Raw genomic sequence first — 21069 nt, forward strand, 5'->3', positions numbered from 1 at the left:
TAGTGAGGGTGAGATCATCTCCGTGGCTGTCTCCGCTGACAACGCCAGCTCTTCTCTGGAAGTGTGTCCTCAGCTGGACACACAGCCTGGCCTCTGGGGCGTGTGACTGTGCGAAGGTCATGTGCATGAGAGGCCACATCCACCCAGGACTCTGCAGCCTACCTGGCGCAGACTTGCCTTTCTCTTTTCTGATGCCCAGTCCTGAAGCCAGCGCAGGGGAGGACAATGAAGGGGCACAAGAGGCTGCTTTGTCATGCATTGCCCTCCCAGGTAGTACCCCCGGGTGACCCACCCAGAGTTGCACTCTAAAGTTGAAAGCAGTCTGCTCTGGTGAGGGGCACCTGCTTCATCGGTGCTCTTAGTGGTGGCAACCCCATCCAGTCTCGTGTCTCAGCTGTGACAACAGGGCCAGCAGGCAGAAGGTGGGCCACAGGGGGGCTGTCGCTCTTATTCTTCCCAAGCCGGCAGTGTCGTTTTGCTTCCAGCCCCCCACCCCCATGCCCGCACAGTCCCCATGGCCTGGGGTGTCTTCCCTAGATGCTTGCTACGTGCTTATACTCCACCTCCTCCCTCAAGTCTCCAGCTCCTCATGGCCATCCTGCTCCTTCCTGCCCCCTGTGGTAGGCTCGCACTCCCCGTCTGCCCTATGTTGCATCTCGGTGCTCTCGGAGGACATGCCCACGTTAGGCCACAGCGAGTAGTGAAGCCGAACTAGAACCCAAGTCTCTTCTGCCCTGCCTGTACTTTCCTCGGCTACCTTGGCACAGGGCTCACTCTTTCCCTCTGCCAGAGACCCAGGCATGCCTGTCTTCTGCTCAGCAGCCTGGATAACATCTTGTTCTGGGTGAAGCTGGTGTGGTTTTCTTCCAGATGGAGTTGAGGGTACATCCGTGGTGTTGGAGTGCAGGAGTTGGGGTGTGGGAGCTGCCCCACCTCCACTGAGGCATCTGCCTGTCTCTCTCCAGTTCTGGCAGGATGGCCGCTTGGTGGAAGTGGTGGTGGATGACCGCCTGCCTGTTGTGGACAACGCCTACCTCTTCGTGCGTCCTCGCCAAGGCAACCAAGAGTTCTGGCCCTGCCTGCTGGAGAAAGCCTATGCCAAGTAAGTATGGCACCCTCAGCCCAGACTTCCCACGCCGACCCTGCTGGCCAGCATCTCAACCTGCCAGGCACTCTCGGCCAGTTGGCCCTGCAGCTCCCCACGGCTCTCCCGAATGTAAGCAGTGCCCCCTCGTGGCGTCAAAGCCTTTGCCACCTGGCTGAGCATCCTCTGTGAACAGTTACCACCTCGAGGGTCAGCACTGGGGCCACTGAGAGAGGCCAGAGGCACTGAAGAAAGGGGCAGCACTGCAGTGACCAGATAGAGATGCAGAGACAATGTTACTGGTGTAGGTAGCACCCACATGAACACCTGAACCCTACCTGCTCAGTTGTCCTCCTGCTTAGGGAGTGTGGGCATGAATTGGCCAAGTCTGTTGAATATAGGGGAGAGAAAAGCTTATGTGGGGATTTTTTTAAACCCCCTCCCCCAAGGTTGGAACATCGAGAGGAAAATGGGGATGATGGCCAGGTTGGCCGCACATCCACCCGCCCAGATAATCTGCAGAGTGCATCTGCTGCACTGCCCCCTGCTGGCCACCCCGGCCATGGATCCCAGCACTGCCCCCTGCTGGCCACCCCTGCCCTAGATCCCAGCACTGCCCCCTGCTGGCTGGCCCTGCCCTGGATCTCTTCACTCCTCCCTCTTCTCCACCATGGTTGGGCCCCCGCTGCCCACAAATCAGGCTGAAGCAGGGCACAAGGACCAGGCTCTCAGAATTCCCCCCTTCAGGTGGCAAGGGATGGTGACAGCAAGACAAGCACAGCTCTCTCTGCTGTGCTTGCTGTCAGCCACAGGGGCTAAGAGTAGTCACCTGGCTCCCAAAGCGCCAGCAGGACAGAACTCATGTTTATACAGCGGAGGGAGTGAGATCTCCTTGTCCACAAGCCAGCTACCTCCACGATGGGTGTTATGGGAACTGTGGATAGACAGAAGGCTCCAAAGGACACAGGCAGGGAGCTAGTGGACCATGGAGGGTGGAGGCAGAGAGAGAAAGAGATTTCCCATGTACTGGTTCACTCCCCAAATGCGTGTGTATGTGTATGAGTGATTGAGGCTGAATGGTAGCTGAAGCCAGGAGCTGAGAACTCAGCCCTAACCTCCCACATGGGTGGCAGGAAGCCAATTACTTCAGTCATCACCCCACGTCAGGGTGTGCATAGCTGGAAGCTGGGTGTGGATCCCTGTACTCTGATGTGGAACTCGTGTACCTAAAGTGCTAGGCTAAATGCCTACTGCAGCACTATGGATTGAGGACCAGGAACCAGAATCCAGGAGCATCAAGGAAGTGGAGCAGTGAGACCCAGCAGGGCATAAGCATGGCCAACCAGAGGCTCTGCTGTTGGCTGAGTCAGTGCTCCTGCAATCAGAGCCTAGTGCCGGCCATAACCTGAGTCAGAAGGAAGGAGAGACAGGACGCTAAGGTCTGCAACCAGCCCTAAAACAAGTTGGTAGAAATCTGTCATGTGGTACTTGCTGTGGCCACAACCCTTTGTCCTGTGCACCCTGGCTTTCTTTAATAAAACACTTCCTAGGGCTGCTGCTGTGGTGTAGCAGGTAAAGCTACCGCTCATGACACACCAGCATCCCATGTGGGCTCTGGTTCATGTCCCAACTGCTCCTGTTCTGATCCAGCTGCCTGTTAGTGGCCTGGGAAAAGCAGAGGAAGATGGCTCACATGTGTGAGCCCCTGCCACCCACGTGGGAGCTCCTGGCTTTAGTCTGACTCCGCCCTGACTGTGGCGGCCATCTGGGGAGCGAATCAGCAGATGGAAGATCTCTCTGTCTCTCCCTCTCTGTGTGTAATTTTTACCTTCAAACAAATACGTGAATCTGAAAAATAAAAATCAAAAGGTGGCAGGGCTGGTGACTGGGAGTCCTTGGAGGGCAGAACATACACCCTGCCTGGTGTCTGGCACACAGTCAGAGATTAACACTGCCACCAATCAGAGCAGATGCTCACTGTAATAGCATCCAGTATTGGTGTGCATGATGCTGAGCAAACCCCATGAGGCCGAGCAGCTCACCCAGGTCCCACGGCTAAGCCTGTGGCGAGGCTGGGGCTCGACCCCTGGCCTGTGACTCCAGCACCTGTACTGCCCACCTCCACACAACGCTGTGCTCGTGGGACTGTCTAGTTCCGGAAGGCCAAGGAAGCGAGGCAGGGAGGAAAGTTCTGGTCCCCGCACGGGCAGCAGACTGCTGGAGTCCCAGCTGGATGAGTGGCAGGGGTGGCTGTGCTCCTAGTGGATCGGTAGTTCCTTGCCTGGGAAACGTGCAGTCAGTGCAGCCCCTCCCTCCCCGGAGACGGTCAGAGCGGCAAAAGCAGGCCCCTGTGTAATCCAACTTCCTCCTCCCAGGCTACGTGGATCCTATTCCCACCTGCACTACGGCTACCTCTCTGATGCCCTGGAGGACCTCATGGGAGGATTAGTCACCAACATCAACCTTCACTCTTCCCCTTCTGAGCTGGTGAGGGCAGTGAAGATGGCCACCAGGGCAGGCTCCCTGATGACCTGCGCCACGCCAGAGGGGGTGAGTTGGCTGCAAAGCCAGGACCTGCTGCTTCCTTGCAACCAGGAGTGGTAGATTCCCAGGTGACCGTGGAGCCCTGGGCTCTCTGATTCTTGCTGGCCCCAATGGAAGGGTAAGAGGCGCACCTCTGCATTATCTGAGTCTGTCTGATCGCCTGGCTCCCTGTGCACGGGGACCGTTCTCACACTCTTTAAACATGTGGGCCTTGATTCACGTGATCCTGATCCCAAATGCCACTGGAAATCCAGGATGCACTCAGAACCCAGTTACAGCACAAGGAGGGAGATTCCTGGCCCCTGTAAATGGCCCAGCAGGCACACTGTGCAGTGTCTCCCTGATGGCCAGTGGTAGGCCTAGCAAGCAGCGCAGGGTCTCAGGTCTCTGTGGGGTCCCTTCAGCCATGGGTGGTCTCCTGGGACTGGACCTACCTGGAACCTCCACACCCAAGGGCCTTCCTACTCCACCTCTCGAGAAGAGAATTCTAGGCACCGACACCTTCCCCAGTGAGCTGGGGGGACCCAGCTGGCTCTGCCCCTCTCTGAATTGAGGGCTTCCATGTCTGTGAGAAATTTACCTTGCTTTCTCCCCTGCAGCCAACAGGTCATGCCCCGGTGATGGAGAACGGACTGGTGGCTGAGCATGCCTACACGGTGACCGGGGCTGAGCAGGTAAGGCCGGCCACAGGCCTGGTGTCTCTGCACTGGGCTCGGCTCAGTGTTCTTTTCCCACTACCCGGGAGCAAGCACAAAGGCCCCCAGCAAAGCTGCCAAGAGCCTTTATCACGTGCACTCCCGTGGTACCCACCACAGCCAGCCCTGGGTCCCCTGTCTGTCCAGAGTTCCTGGCACCCACGCCCCACCCGCCCGAGGAACGTACCTGAGACACACTGTCCTTGAGCTGACTCAGGTAAGGATGTCAGCGTGGCTGCAAGATTCAACCCCAGAGAGGAGGAGCTGACTGCCCCACTAGTGGACTCTGGAGGGGAGTTTGCCCTGAAAGGGGTTTCTTTGTAATGTACAAGCCGAACCACTATGGTGAAGCCCACTCCAAATAACAGGCGCTTAAACAAGATAGAGGTCACAGCTCTCTCATGGGCACAGGCGATCCAGGGCTCCTGGGTGGCTCTGCCTTCCTCAGCTCAGAGCTGCCATCTGGGAGTCCAAAACCAGCTCCTCCCAAACCCCTTCTCTCCCAAGTGCGGGAGAAAGAGGCCAGGGCACCCTCATTCATCCGTGTCGGGGGCACGGAACATTTCCTCTCACTGCCCACGAGTCTGGCCGTAGTCCCATGGCCCCACCAAGGCCAGGATGTTCTAGCTGGACCACCATGTGCCCAGATAAACCTCTGTCTCTGTGCAAAAGAAGGAGGACATTGCTGGAGGGCACCCTTGGCCCTGGAAGGGAGAACTGACTTGAAACAGACATAAGTCTAAGGAGGTCGGTGGGTGGAGTCGGGCCTGGAAGACCCTGCTGAAGTCCAGCCTCCTCCATCCACTAATGCAGAGGCTGAGGCCTGCCCGGAGAGATGTCTCTCACTGGGATCCAGAGACAGCACCTGTGACACGGCTGGTGCAGCCGCTGCAGCTCCTCACTTCTCATCTCAACGTCCCTATGAGGCTTTCCTGCTAACGCCGCCCATCTCTATTCTTCTAGCACTCTTTACATCTAATGATAATTTGTAAGCAGAGAGAGGCAGGGTCTAACCCCCAGGACACATTTCCCACAGGAGTATGGAACAAGGAATGTAGAGTGTCAGGTTGTATCTGTCGCTTTCCCATGCTTGCACCACCTCCCTCTGCATCAGTCTCTCTCCCCTGGCCAATGACCTGAGGCCAGTTGCTCCATTGGTGGAGAATGTCCCAATTCCTAAAATGGGACAATATCTCCTGTCTCCCTAGTGCCCTCTCTGGGGTAGGGGACTACTGTCTCCCACTAGGCATCTAATCTATACTTGTTGGATCAATGGATGGGAGCACTGGCATGAATGAATGGGTGCATTGCCCTTGGCTGTGAAGGGGACCCTGCTGACTGACCATCCCAGAACGTATGTGAGGAGCTCAAATGTTGTTTCCTGCCAGTGAGGAAGAGCTTCCCCTGATACACACAGCCCAGAAGAGACCCTGGTCGTGACGTCACCTGATTCTCTGCTTCTGAACTGTGCACCAGGGCCTTCCCTGAGGTCTCCTTGGTGTCAGGCAATGCCATCATCACCACTGGCCACATATGGACACGCCTGTCCCCGCAGCTCCCCTGTCCCAGACATGGCCACGTCTTGGGACAGAGAATAGACTTTATGTCGTGTGCCAGTTTTGCTCAGTTTTCAGCCCTGCCTGGATTACCAGGTTCACCAGATTATGGCTCTGCCTCAAAACTGGCGAAATAGAGCTGTGATCAATGGGAAATACCTGTGTTGGGCTGGGACCAAGGAAGTCGTGGTCCCCACACTGTCTACTTGCCACCCTTGGAGAAAACACTTTATAAACATTGAGACAGCCTTTCTGTCTCCTCTGAATACAGGGGAGATGGGCTTGTGTAGCCAGACGTCTCACTGGAGTGTGAGTGCCTGCAGGGGGTGGCTAGAGGTGGGCAGGGGTGGCTGTGACTGCCGGGCCACAGAGCAGCAATGAAAATGCCTCAGCTGGTGGGGGCCGCTGCCGATCTCATTTACAGCCCGTATGCTTCGCAACACGCAGTGACTTGCTTTTAGGACACCCTGAGCGATCTGATGAGCACACCTCTGCTGTGACAAGAGGTGATCAAGACCGCATGTCCCACGTGTTCCATTCCCAGCAGCTGCCGTTCCCCAGCGTGTGCTCTGAGGATGGACAGGCTGGCTGTGTCCTCTGTAGAAACAGGTTTCCAAGGACACTGGACAAGTGTAGATTGCATAGCCCCTTCTTGGAAATTCATGGAGTGTGTTAGCTTCTAAAAGGTTCTGAGAGAGTCTGCATTAACCACACAGGGACTGCTTGGATTTCTCTCTAGGAATAATTGTTAGTGGTCAGCGGAAACTATATTCAAGAGAATGTATCTGAGGAACCGCTAGTCTAGGTTTAGATAACTTGGGCTGCCTCTTGGCCTTTTCTGAGAGCTGCCTGGGGATAAGAGTATGGTCAGTAGCCAGGGAAGAAGCACATGAGCCAGCCCATTCTCATCCACAGCAAAGGCCTTGGCCTTGAGGGTGACCCCGGTGCTCCCTGGCCAAGGCCCACATGCTTCTCAGTAGGGTACCATCATGAAGGCATGACATAGTCCTACAAGGGCTGAGAGCGAGGAGGTCGGAGAGCTGACCCACCAGTGCTGAGATTAAATGAGCCTGTGAATGAATTGTGCTTTGTAATCTGCTCATCCTTCCTCCAGGCGGGTCACAGCCAGGAAGATAAATGAAGCTGGCATTCTTTCTTATGCACCTAACTCAGTCAGCAACTCCCCTGGGCGAGGGGGTGAGTGTTATCTGCATTCCTCATTGAGCCCTGGCCTCAGCCCCTTTGAGTCTCTGGCTGATTTTCTTCCCCATGCTAACTGAGCCCCCTCACCATCCACTGTGCACAGAGGGTGGCTGTAAAACTCTTTGGGACACCGGGGGCAACTGTTTCTCATGTCCCTGTCCCAGGGCTCCATCAGATGCTGGTAGTTAATAATTAACTCTGTGCAAGGCTCAGAGTGCCTGGAGGGGCACAGAGAGGGGTGAGAAGCCTGGGTTTGTGCCACTTAGAGCCAGAGCACCACAATGGACAAGCTCTGGAGCGCTTAAGCGACCGCTCCTTTATGGCAATGACCTATTGTTCATCCAAGAGCCTAGCCCAGTGGCTCCAGTGTCATATTCAAGGTCAAGGTCACAGGCATACCCAGGAATGGATCTTCACCCATATGCAATTCCAGCATTAAGAGCCCAGAGTTGGGGAACAGACAACTGGAATCACAGCTCTGCCCCTGCCACTTGCCCTGTGTCCTTGGGAAAGTGCCTAAGCTCTGATGCACATTGCCAGCTCTGCAAGGGAGGAACAAAGGACCTAACACACTAGTGGGTGGCTGGCTTGGAGCCCTGCTTCCCCACAGGGGTTCTCTTCCACATTGATTGTGGTTTTCTGTCTCCCCTGCCTTAGAATCAGCAGGCAAGCTCGGCCCTTCTCTCTCCCCTGCAGGTCTCTGTTGCTCAGACAACATTGACACAAAGCAGTATCACGGCTGTGACTCAGTGGCATTTTAATGCCCTTGCCGGGCTGAGGGCTGCTGGCTCCTGGGACGTGGGCTCAAGGGCCTGCCCTCGTTTGCTTGTAGCTTTCCCGTGTGTGGGTAGAATGGAACAAAGGGGCAACCCTGGCCTCTGCAGTGAGTGATGATGAGCTTCCCAGGGGCAGGTAGCAGGGAGAAAAGTTTAGGTCATCGTGGGCCACCTGCTCACAGACAGAGACATCTGGTTAGTGCTGGGATGCAGGATGAGGAGGGCTAGCCTTGGGCTATAGCTGTCGGGCTATCCCACTCTTAATCATATCAGCCTCTTCTACCTTCCCATCTCACTCCAGTGCCATGGAAATGGTGCCATAGCTCCTAATGGGCTGGGAGCCAGGAAACAGGCTGTGTCTATGGAATAGAGATGCTGCCTGTGACAGGGCTTGGCAGGCCCTGGGAACCCATAAAGGTCTCTCCTCTGCAGCCTGAAGCAACATCGCTGCCATTTATCTGCTATTGCCTCTCAGCTCGCCCAGGGTCTTGGATGCAGTCATAGGGGTGCTGAAGTGGCACCTGCCCTTGCGAAGGGCCAACAGAGACAGGGGAAAGTTTCTCCCCTCTCTCATCCCAACACCACGCAGGCATCAGAGACATGGTGGTTTGTTTGCTTCCATTTTTCTTGCTCTGGCTGCAGCCAGCTGAGGTCTGAGGTTAAATTCATCCTTGCTGGTAAAAAGCAGCTGTGCTCGGCTTCCTCTGCTCTGATTGCACTGGAGAGCCCTGACCGCTTGCTTCTCTGTTCTTTGCAGATCCAGTACAGGGGAAGACAGGAAGGACTCATTCGCCTGTGGAACCCCTGGGGCAAGACGGAGTGGAAAGGGCGCTGGAGTGATGGGTATGGCTTCTGGAAACTTCTCCCCATTCTTCCCTGAGAGGCCAGTGTGGAGGGGGCACCCTGCCTACGTGGGCACATCTCTCTTGCTGACTGTGGGTTTTACCACAGACCTGTCTGGTTCACACCTGGTGTGGCTGTCACTCTAACTCAAGCTCCCATGGTGCCATTCACTGAGTGCCTATTAGACACCTATTGTGTTCTCTCTATTCAGTGCCCTGAGTTGAGGGGACAGGTGCTGTGGGATATATACAGTTGACAAAAGCCAGTGTCTCTCCTCCAGTTGGCCACGGTCTGGAGCTATGAACCCACATACCTAGAATTAGCACAGAGGGCTGGAGGCAGTGCAGGAGCCAAGCCCACATTTGGCCAGAGAGATGGAGAAAAGGAACGTCATCTTTTGATGGGATCCCATGGGATTCTGGTTTGGAGGAGGCTGCATCATCAAGATGGAGAAGGCTTCCTATGTAGGGGGAGGTGGGGAAACGGAGGCAGGGGTCTGGACGACCTTCTGCTGAGTGGACTCCGATCCTCAGTCCTGCCTGCTGACCTGGACTGCCGCTGTCCTGGGTGCTGGAATAGTGCCTTGCTCACTGTGGGAGTGGATGCTCTCAGTGCCCTTAAGTAGGCCCCAGCGGGGGCCAGCAGAGTGGTCCCAGCGTTCCCCCAAGAGCCAGGCTGGCCCTTCACCATTGCCATGGGGGTTGACTCCTGGTCCCCCACCTGCTTGCTGACCGAGAAGGAGAAGTGGTCCCGGGAAAGACAGAGGGGCAGCACCAGGCTACTTATTCTTCCCAGCATTCCATGGGGCCCAACCCCATGGTGTGGCTCTGCAGGTCTGTGTAGACCAATAGAAAGAGCCACGGTTCAGTGGCCACCAGCAGCATTGCTGGGGAGGGGAACGTGATTGAAAAGGAAATGAAATGCATCCAAAACAATAGGAGGACTGGGCCCAGCAGGAGAGAAAATCAATACAGTGAGGACAGTGAGTTCCAGAAGGAGACGCAGAGCCAACCAGGGCTCCAGGCCCAGGTCCAGGCTGCCCAGACTCTGGCTGGCCTGATGCTCTCAGATAAGCTGTGCAGTGGTCGCTGATTCCAGGTGAGCCCGAGCAGCTGGTGTGTGCCTGGCACATGTGGGCGCTCTGCACGTGTGAGATGAATGCAGGACTGGGTTGAGGGAGAAAGAAGCGAAGGGAAGCAAAGCAGAGTGATGGGTACAGTAGCCCTGGCTGTGGCCTCAGGTGCCCCTGAAGAGTAGATCCAGGCTCCTGCCCATCCCTGCCCTGAGAAGTAGAATGAACTTGTAAACTCCAAACTAAGGCAGCTTGGTCACCCCTCTTCCCTCTGATCCTTCTTTCCTTCCCCTTCCCTAGGGAAATCATAACAGCCTCTATCCTTGTCCAGTTCTCATTCCCATTCCTTACCCCAAGCCGCCCAGTACAGCCTGAGGTTGAATTCCTGATGTGGTGTTGGCTGGGGGGCAGGAATGGAGAGAGGACGAAAAGTAGTGACATTCCCTGGGGGAGAGGGGAGGAGGCACAAACCCACCTGAGCTGATGGTTCACTCATGTCTCCAACTAAGCATCAAGTCCTTTGTGAACCTAGCAGAGGCACTAGGGAGTGGGCAAGGAGAATGCTGGGTTTCCCTGGGTGGGAGGGGACGTGCAGGCCAGGACACAGCCAGGCTAGCCTGATGAAGAGGAAGGTAAGAGAAGGAGTATGGGGAGCTGGGCTTGGGGTGCCCTATGCCTGCATGGGAAATTGGATTTGTACCCTACAGGAGTGGGCATTGATGGGGGGGCTTCTGAGCGGGGGAGATGTGTGTGCAGGCCAGGGCTTGGACGATGGATGCAGGAGTGGCAGCAGCACCAAGTCTGTAGGTCACTGCCTGGTTGAGTGGCGAGGGACACCCACTTCCACTAGAAGCCAGGCTGGAAGGCAGCCACGGGGCCGTCAAATCACTGTCTGCACTGTCTGCAGGTGGGCGATTTCGTCCCTGCTTTTTAGGAGTGGAGATGGATGAAGTGCCCGGATGGTCTTGTGCCAGCCGTAATTGAAATTTCACTCACACACACTTAAAGGCAAACTTGCATGAATCAATAGCATATTGATTTACACTACATTTATTTTCCCTTACACACTGCAGAAATGTAATTATCCCTTAATTATGAAATTGCCATTTTACAATAACATATCTGACTGCCTCAGCCTGCAGCCGGAAGCCGGAGTGGTGGCCCCTGCTTGTCATCCTGGTGGGGATGTGACCCGGGTTCTCCATGCAAGCCCTTTCAGGAGAAGGAGCTCATTAAATTTTTTATGCCGCTGGACTGTTGCCCGTGAGCATGACTCCACTCTGAAAAGCGGGCAGACGGAGGTGCAGCTCCTCCCTTTTGCCTGTTGAGGGTCTCCTCGTCTGCAGACCCTAGGACTAGCTTCTGGAATAGCGGGGGTATTCAGAAAGTGTCTGGAAAATGCACATTATTACACAGTTCTTTTACTTTCATTTTTCCCATGACCTTTTAGAATTATCCCTCGTACCTTGTTCCAGCATTAAGCAGAGAAGAAGGCAAACAAAATCTCACTTGCCTGCTGTGTCAAACGCACATGTTAAACACCTGGGATGAGATGGTGGCCAAGAGAGCCCACTGACCTCATGGCACTGGGAGCTCAGTGGGGGACAGCATCAAAGAAACCAGCAGCAGGGTGCATTTTGCCAAGATAGGAGTGGTGCAGTGGGCTATGGGAGCTCAAAGGCACCGTACCAACCCTGTGTAGGGAGCATGTAGGTGGCACAGGGCCAAGAAAGTCATCCTAGGGGAAGTGTCCTCTAAGAGGAAAGATGAGGAAGAGACAATGGGCTCCACAGCTGAGAGAAGGAACGTTCCAGGTGGAGGAAGCATCATGGTGAAAGCCGAGATGGTGGGAAAGGAGGGATTTCTAAGGAAATGAATTCAGCCATTATCACTGGAGTACAGAATCCAGGGTGGGAAGAGGAGAGGAAGTGGGAGATGGTCCAGGGAGACCTGGAAGGTAGGAAGAAACCAAGGCTCTCCTTCAGGAGCTGGAATGTACCCTGAGAGCAGGGGAATGACATCCCATGACTAAACTTTAGAAAGATCCTGTTGCTGTCGGTGCAAGGAGTGGATAAGAAAGTGGCCAAGACTGAGTTCAGGGAGGCCAGTCGGAAGTCCAGCAGGGAGATGAGCGTAGTCTGAACTAGGGTAACCCCAGGAGGGCTGGAAATTAGTGGATGGCTTTGAGAGCAGTTGAGGAGGTGGAATCAACCAGTGACTAACGTGTGGTGACTGTCTGGATGTGGGAGACAGGAGTGAGAGTTACCCCCTGCTACTCCCACTCAGGCAGTAGGAGGAGGAAGTGGATGAGTGTGGTCTGAGACAAGTGTCTTGAAGTATCTACAGAGAAGTAGGGCAGACTGTAGAGCCATCCAGAGTTCACCGGTGAGGATCAGGCTGGGGACAGGTGTTTGGAAGTCATCAGCATACAGGGAACGACTGACTCCTGTCCCCAGGTAGATGACACTCTCCACCTGCTCCCCGACTAGTGGTGGCCTGTGCGAAGCACCCTGCTGGGCAACACCTGGATGAGATCAAACGCTCTGCATAGGTCAAACTAATGATTGTCTCTCTATGCTCAGGTCTCAAGAGTGGCAGGAAATCCATAATCAGTGGAAAAGCCAGCTACATGAGGACAAAGAAGATGGCGAGTTTTGGTATTTACCCTTCTTTACTACATAAAAATCCCTGCTTTAGAAGGATGGACAGTACCTACAAACACACAATTTTGGATGGAGATTTCCATGTCCTTTCCTTGTGTGTGAAGGTTATTTTGGGTATGAAATACTGTACCTCCAGGGACATTTTAATGGTCAAAAGGAATATTGGTACCAAAGGTTTCCTAGCAACTAGGAGGCATGGTTGTCACACCTCTGTCTACTGTGCCAACGTGTTACCACCCTGGCACTCTGCAGTCTCCCTGGTGTGATATGCCAAACAGCAGCAGGAGGCCACTGCCCAGCTCTGGCTCTGAGTACAGGGGTAGACATCAGCATCACCACCCAGAAGTCAGGCAGGGATGGACGGTCTAAAACCACATTCTTGGCCAGCGGCTCATTTCTTTACTTAGAGGATAAGATGGAAATTTTTTTAATAAATCTTTTTAAAAGATTTATTCATTTATTTGAAAGGCAGACAGGGAGAGAGAGAAAGGGAGAGAGGGAGGGTGCGGGAGAGGGAGCAGGAGCTGGAGAGGGAGAGGGAGAGGGAACGGGAGCGGGAGCTGGAGAGGGAGAGGGAGAGGGAGAGGGAGAGGTCTTCCATCTGCTCCTTCACTTCCTAGATGGCCACAATGGCCGGAGCTGCATTAATCCAAAGCCAGGAGCCAGGAGCTGCTTCTGGGTCTCCCACATGGATACAGGGACCCAAGGATTTGGGCCATCTTCCACTACTTTCCCAGGCCATAGCAGAGAACTGTATTGGAAATGGAGTAGCCAGAACGCAAACCAGTGCCCATATGGGATTCCGGCACTGCAGGCAGAAGCTTAGCCTGCCATGCCACAGGGCTGGTCCCAAGATGGACATTTCTTAGAGGGCTTGTTTGGTTTATTTATTGTGAATATGTGAAAAGGAGCCCGGATCTGAGTAATTAAAACTCAGAGGGACAAATGTGAGTTAGAAGGAGATATTCTCAGTATCCCTGGTGTAACCACAGAACGAGGTGGGGTTTTCAGTGTGGAATGAGCTTTATTCTGAGAAAGACCTCAACAGTGACTTTGGCAAGAGGCTCCAGAGAAAGGCAATGCTTGCAGCAGCATGTGAGGCCTGTAGCAAAGAGAACCTGGCAGTCGCTGTGGCCTGGAGAGGGCTGGGAATTGGCTCAAGGGGTTGAGGAGATGGTAGTGCCAAGAGACGTGCAGAATTGAGGGTTTGACCCTGCCCTTGTCCTGCTGGCCACTGAACAGAAGGGTTCTTGGAGGGGAGTGAGCCTGCGTCAGACTCAGGGCTTCAGGTAGGACAGAGGTAAGTCAATGGCTACTTCAGCTGGCACAGAAAAGGTACAGTAAAGGGGTGGAATCCACCCTGGGGACACACCAGTGGTCCTTTGCTGATCCTGGTGTGTATCTGTTGTTAACAGGATGTCATGTCAAGATTTCCAGGAGAACTTCACCTGCTTATATGTATGCAACCAATTTCCAATCATCCTGCACGAAGGATTTATGTCCCATGAGAGATGGTCTCCAAAGATATTGAAGAATCAAGTGACTCTAGGAAACACTGCAGGTATTCCTGGTGTTGGTGGTCATTCTGCTAGCATGGAAGCTATCAGCCCTGGCCTTGGCCTGGCTTCAGCTCTCTTTGGGCCTTGATTCTGGATAGACCATCACCCTGGAGCTGAAAGGAGGGGGATTTTACAGCCACTGCTTCTCCAAGGAAAGTGACTGCTGATGGGGAGTGGGTAGCAGAAGCTCCAGTGAGCATCCTCTGGCCCATCATGGTCTGCCTCTGTCCATATCACCTCTCCTGGGAGAGGAGCAGGCTCTCTGCTTATCGGTGAATGTTCAGGCAGTGGACAGAGCTGAGGAAAGAACACAGGACAGAAGTGAGAATCTAGATTAAACCATTATCATTGCCATGTGTTAGCTTTGAGATCCTGGGGTACATTTGACCTCTGGGTCCTCAGCACCCCGGCTGTTAGCAGTGGAACTAGAAATCCCCGTGAGCCCTCTTGAACCCACACGCACCACCCACCCACCGGCGAGAGGATGTGTGAGTCCCTGTGCCCTGTTTTGGTTGGTGAGCCCACAGAGGTAGGTCCCTTTGAGTCTATCCCTCAGCTCCTCTGAGATGAATCTTATTGCTCTTGAGTCTGGGAGAGTCACATTCCCTCACTCTATATCCTGCTCGCTGTTTGTGACATTGATACGTGAAACAGCTCCCTGTAGAGACAAATATGAGTGTGCCTATCTACCCTTCATAAAAGAAGCTGTAAATATATTTGTGTGTGTGTGCGTGTGTATGTGCATGCCTGCATAGGTGTGTGTGTTGGCACTGAGACACTTGCATTCTCTTTAATGGCTGCCTTGTGACAATGGTTTGCTTGAATGATTCCATAGTCGGGGTGATCTTTTCCACCTCCAGCTGTAGTGCTCACTGTGCTGCTCACAACCTCATCACCAGGCGGTCATTCTTAGGTGGCTAAGTTACTAATTCACCTGCCTGAGCTGCACCTGTCTGCCTGTGAGACCCAAGTCCCCTTCCACGGATGTACTGCATGTAGTTGAACTAACCAAAGTTACACATTGTGGCCATTTTTAGCAATAGCTGACAAGGGAGAGAAGAAAGGAAGCCTTGATCAAGTACCTGTTAGGTGCAGTTTAACGCCTCCCCTTACTCGAGGGGAGCAGGAAGCCCGTGGCCATGTCCTCGGCAGCTCCCCATTCCCCTGTCAGAGCTTCCCAGGTTGAGACCTGGACCCTCTGATGTGTGTTCGCTCATCTCTGTCTTATCTTCATTCCTCCATGCATTTGAATCTAATGGTGTCCACAATGGTCCTCTCTCTTGCTCTGGCTGCCGTGAGCGTGCTTGGGCAGAAGAGAGCCCTAGCCTAGCACCTGCCGTTTGCTCTTCCTCTGTCTCTATTGGTGCTTGAGTGATTGTTGCCATTTCAAGGCTCTGGTGGTTACCCCTAATGCCTTAACACCCAAGGGCTCCGTCATTCCACTTATTATTAGAAAAATAGGCCTTGACTTTACAGGTTGAGAAATGTTTTTGTCATGCTGGGACTATACTCTACCACCCTGTATTTGAGGCTTAGAAAATAAACTTGTACCCCAACAAGTAACTGTAAAGACCAGACCCAGGCCTTAGGTCTCCAAATCCAGAGCTTATAATCCAACCCCACAGGAATCTTGAACTTGATGATCGACCCAACTGGGAGCCCCAGGAGTGGAGCTGAGATCAGTAACATCTCTTTCCCATATAGGAGGACCTCAGAGGGACACTCACTATCTGTTTTCTGTGCAAGAGGACATGGGAGGCAGCAATGTCATCGTGTCCCTCACCGTCAGGCCACAAAGTTTGAAGGCAGAAGATGACCACTTTCCTCCACACTTCCAGGTCTTCAAGGTAAGACAGCCTGCTGCAGGGCTTTCACTGGGGACATTTCTCCCAACTGGGGAGAGCCTCTGCCAGGCTGGGAGATTTGAATGCATCACATCATGGAAATTAAGCTCACCGTGGCCATCATATTCATCTGGTCCAACTCTACATTTGCAAGATAACCTAGGAGCTGAGGGAGATTAGATGTTCCCGTGTTGATGATGGGACTCACACCTTCCTGGGCCACTTGCATCACTTCCTGTTTTGCAGAAGCTAATACCTGTTGCTCAGAAAGGAGTCTGGTCCAAGCCCGGTTACTGCAGCACTGCAGATTCCTGGGCCCACCGTAGGCCTCGTGAAGCAGAATCTCCAAGGACAGAGCGTGAAAATCTGCACTCTCAAGAGTTCCCTGGGGCTGGTTATGCTCAGTAAAGTTTGAGAATCATTGACTTCTCTAATCATTGATTAGCAAATCCTGGACATAAATGAAAAGGGTGCATTTTTCTCTTATGTGTCGACCAAAATGCAGCCATAGCTGGGATGTGGCCTGTGAGCAGGTGTTTGGCCATTTGCCCAAGTCCAGGTCTTTCTCTCTTTGTGGACCCCCAACCAACTTCTTAGCTGCAGAGGTGCCGTCTGCCCCTCAGCACGCCAGCACATACAGCGTGTGAGTAGAAGACACAGGAATCTGCTTTGTACAACATCATTTAAAAGGGGAAAAAGCTGCAAAATGAAATTTGATGCCTCTGCTTCCTCCTTCTGCCCCAAACAATTCAGCACACCCAAAGGAAGGGGAATTGGTTCTCAAGTCATTCTCTGCACTAATGTGGGTCATTTAAAAGCTGCCACCACCAAACGAAGGATTTCCTCTACTCATGTTGAAGAAAGTAAGGCCCAGGGAGGAGATGACATAGAGTTCATAGCAGAGCTGGGGGTGGAGCCCAGATGTCCACCATGCCTTTGTCCAGCACTCCAGTTGCCGTTGTGAGTGCCAGGGATGCCTGAGTCCCATCACCAGACCAGACTACTGATGACAGCATCTGGGAATGACTTCAATCTTGCTCATTGGGAGTAAGGCAGAATTTGGGCCCCAGCTCATTTAGGGGCAGGCAGGATCCCTGGGTACTCTGCTCCTGGCTGAACCGTTGGTTGCACTGATGAGAAGGTCTCACAGCAATAGTATGCTTCAAAGTTACAAGCGTGATCACATTCATGGTCTCAAAACCCGGGTAGCCCCACTTGTGGAGATGCAGAAGCTAAAGTTCAGGGAGTGAGAATGAGCTAGCCAAAGTGCTACTCGGAGCTAATGGGGAGGTTTGATCCCAAGACCTGTGATCCCAGGTCCAGGGCTCTACGCTGGTCTTAGGCCCTTGCCTTTCTCTTGATGCCCAGGGCCCCAAGGGAAACCAAGATCCTGTCTCAGGAAAAGGGAGAGAGTGGCACTGGGTGGTAAGAATTCAGTGGAACTTGTTGGGGTTCAGCACAGTACCTTGAGGGTGTCCCAAACCTACTGAGGCTATCAAAGGACATCTCCCAAGAATGTTTTCTAGACTTTAAAAAAAAAGATATTATTTGAGAGTCAAAGTTACACAGAGAGAAGGAGAGTTGGGGAGGGGCAGGGAGAGAGAATGGTCTCCCATCCACTGGTTCTCTCCCCAAATGGCCACAACAGCAGAGCTGTCTTTAACTCAGGAGCCAGGAGATTCTTCCAGGTCTCCCATGCAGGTGCAGGTGCCCAAGAACTTGGCCATCCTCCACTTCTTTCCTAGGCACATTAGCAGGGAGCTGGATTGGAAGTAGGGCATCTGGGACTTGAACTGGCACCCATACAGGATGCTGGTGTGGTAGGCAGAGGCTTACCCTCTATGCCACAGTGCCAGGCCTGGACATTTTCATCGCACTCTGGCACCAGAACACCCTTCCACAGTGGGGGAACTGGAGAGAACCAGGGTCCATCCTCCACTGCGGTAGCCAAGGAGACCAGGAATTCCCTTTACCAGACTTTGGATGCCAAAGGTGTAGACTTGTGATCCAGGTTGGTCCAGTTAGGTGCTCCCCCATCGCCACCATGACCTACCTGCCCCCAATCCACCCATACACACTCTGCCACTCGGAGTTTTCCTCTTGAAGAATTAAATGGAAGAGATGGGAACAGACTAGAATTCTGAGCCTCACAGCAGCAAAGTAGGGCAGTCCCTACGGTGGTGTCCATCCATGTAGCCAGCTCACCTGGTGCCTGCCCACCTTCCAAGCTGTGCTGTTCAGATTCCAATGGACATGAGAAGCTACACTCTTCCAAGAAATGCTTTCTGGCCCATGCCAGCTGGGTTGTTTATGGTGTTCTCAGCCAAGAATCCCTCCTGATTCAGATGCCTGCTAAGAGGATCCTCATCCCCATGTCCCTCACCTCTCAGCTCTGTGCAGATAAAAGTTTGGACCAAAAGCAAGGATTTGGGAAGGGCAGGGAAGACATTGAGGCACTTGGTCCTCCCACCCAGGATGGAATAAGCCAGGGCTCCAGGTAAACCCAGTAACAATAGGTCAGCTGAGTCTCCCATTTCTGACATGAGTCAGAAGCCCAGAGAGGGTCCCAGGACGGCTCTGATGCACAGCCCCTGGGTCTGCTATTTACATGATCATCTGTGAGTCCAGGTCTCTGAGCTGGACAACACAACATGTTTTGTCAGAGGGCTTTACAGTTCAGGAGCCCTAGCCAGGAGGTAATCACACTCACTTTTAAGATGCTAGCAAGACCTCTTCTCGACTTTTCAGCTAGATTTGCATTATTTCTCACTTGCCCAGCTTGCAACACCAGGATTTCAGATCTTCACTTAAACAACAGACAGCTCCAGAAACACTTGGGTTGCAGCAGGCCCTGTATGTAGCAGCAGCCAAGCTCTCAGGAGTCCCTCGAGCTCTCATGGTGTTTGTGGCACAGGGCAGACCCAGTGAAAACAGCACTGTAGCCCTGGCATGGGCCTGTGGCTCCCTGCTTACTATGGGGCCTCTGCTCTGCTTTACACCAACATGCGGAACATGTGTGGTGTAAGAACAGGGAGGGAGAAGAGAGGAGGTGGAAAGGGACAGGGGTGGACAAGCCATGCAATCCTCACCCCAAATCTCCACCCCTATTCTGGGACTCTCCAGCCTCCTCTCATGTCACCCTCGGCCTCCAGAGAAGAACATGCAAACCAAGTCAGTCCACATGGGTGGGCCTCAGGATCAACAGTGGAAAAGAACCAAATCCCAGTGTCATGGCAGCAGGACTGAGTGACAAAGTCACATGGCTTGTTGTGTGTCCCCAACTCCACTGAGCTTCACTTTCCATATCCATATCCATAGACCTGGATCCTAGGGTCTGCTGGCAGGAATTTTGTGAATGGCATGTCCCATACAAGTGCTTCACAAAATGCAGAGTGGCTTGGATTCGGTGCTTCCTTTGACTACACAGAAAGACCGGCATTTGGCCATTTCCCCATAGACATGCAGAGGTTCCTGACTGCTGGGCATCCTAGAACAAATACCCATATCTTACAGTGGTCTGATGGGAAGACAGTTCCCTTCTCACTGGAGCTCCCAAAGTTGGGGAGTTTACACTGGGTCCAAGTTCTGTCTTGTCTGCAGGCCCCGTGAGTGCTATCAGCGTTGTTAGGAGCGGTAGGCATGCCTCAGATACTTCCCCTCCTGGTCTCCAACTTGCTGCTGCCTGCAGCTGAATCGGCTTCCTTTCTTACAACTCTGCACAGCGGGTCAGTAATCATCCTCATTCCGTCCAGGGGTACCAGGGAACAGGCTGACACAGGAGGTGAAGAGATCCAGGGCCACTTGACTTTCTGTTTCAGTGCAGGTCCCTGAACCTGTCTTTCTTCCTCTCGTCCACAGGTGGACTCTCAGGTATGGCTCACCGGCACCCTCCCTGGGCTTCCCATGCCTTGGCCGCTGTCCGTTGGTAAAGTGCTCTTCCTGTTCCGGCACCCAGGGCCTTCATGCAATCAGTGGCTGCAAATGCAGCCTTGCTTTGTCTCGCATCAGATACTTGGGCTCCCCAGAGAGGTCAGCTCGGTGGGAAAACACTGAGCTGCCCTGGTCTGAAGGTTGGATCCCCTGAGCTGCTCCCTTGTTTAGCATTCAAGAGGGGCTGGACCCATTTGCAAGCATTTGCCACTGGTAGAGGGGTGAGCTTGATGCATCCAATCCCATCTCACCAAAGACAAGAGCAGCACAAAGTGGGTGCCTCAGGAGCATCCTTTGCCCCCTGCGTTAGTCAGCCCCACAAAGCCACCACCCACAGAATGCGTGCGCTCCAAAGGCAGCCTCAGGGAATGTCCTCCAACTCCACTCACAAGCAAATCCCCCCCTCCGAAATGGGTGACCTGGCTCAGTGTCAGTGAAAAGCAACTTAGAACTATTAGGAAGGACCAGAAGGTCAGACAGATTCGGCAAAGTCCGTGCTCACAGCACTCAGCTCTGTCCGTGTAGAGGAGCCATGTGGTGCCCTCACTGCCAAGTGGGCAGGTGTAGTGGAGGCACATCTGCCTGGCTACTGAAGACAGGTGTAGGGAGCAGGATGTGGCCACGGTCAGCTGAGCATGGCTGCGGCATTTCCAGCCCTTCCCGACAGAGGTCAGAGCAGGGAGTCTCAGTGCAGGGGAAAGTCGGAAGTTCAGGCAGAGAGCTGATAACAAGGAGGCCTGCCTGGGAACTGTGTCCCAGCTGCAGGCAGGGGTTAGGATCCTGCTCTGGCCCTGGGTGCCCCAGCCCCGGAAGGGAAATATCTGGCAGGGCTTTGAGAGGAGCAGTCAGGTGTGAGGAGTGATCAGCACCCCATTCCCAGCTCTGGAGGACAGTGTGGAGACTTGGACCAGGAAGGCACATGCCCATCCCTAGAACAACATAAACAGGTCTGTGCACAACTAGTCCTGTGTTAACTTGATGTGTGGGGAAGGGGACCCCTGAGCCCTGGACCAAGGCCTCCCCTCTCTCCCCACACTCTATTTCTCACTGTCACTGGGGACCCGGGACAGGGCTGTGAGTGTCCAGTGGTGGAAAGAGGGCAGTAAGCAGGGCCATCTTCGCCTTCTGGATGGTGGGCCATGCGCTGCCTCCCCCCACCCTCACACACGATCAACCCAGGGACTCCTGGCATGGCTCACCCTCTGGGAAAGGGCTCGTGGGTGCCAACACTGCTTTTGTCAGGAGGGTCCAAGTGAGTCAGGTTCCTGAACCCACTGGGGACTGCAGGTTCCATCAGCTG

General features: G+C 53.7%; 1 protein-coding gene across 1 annotated transcript in view; it reads left to right on the forward strand.

Annotated features, from left to right (window-relative positions):
• LOC100344894 (calpain-13) overlaps nt 1-21069 on the forward strand; it is a 63226-nt gene that overhangs the window by 27742 nt on the left and 14415 nt on the right. Inside the window, exons 6-13 of the mRNA XM_070069722.2 lie at nt 966-1102; nt 3460-3634; nt 4228-4302; nt 8616-8701; nt 12356-12430; nt 13852-13997; nt 15700-15842; nt 19698-19709. Of these exons, the coding sequence (XP_069925823.2) occupies nt 966-1102; nt 3460-3634; nt 4228-4302; nt 8616-8701; nt 12356-12430; nt 13852-13997; nt 15700-15842; nt 19698-19709 (849 nt within the window). The remainder of the gene's footprint in view (nt 1-965; nt 1103-3459; nt 3635-4227; nt 4303-8615; nt 8702-12355; nt 12431-13851; nt 13998-15699; nt 15843-19697; nt 19710-21069) is intronic.

Source organism: Oryctolagus cuniculus, chromosome 2, assembly GCF_051225735.1.
Source record: "Oryctolagus cuniculus isolate XC-2025 breed Fujian yellow rabbit chromosome 2, ASM5122573v1, whole genome shotgun sequence".
In the NCBI taxonomy this organism is placed as follows: Eukaryota; Metazoa; Chordata; class Mammalia; order Lagomorpha; family Leporidae; genus Oryctolagus; species Oryctolagus cuniculus.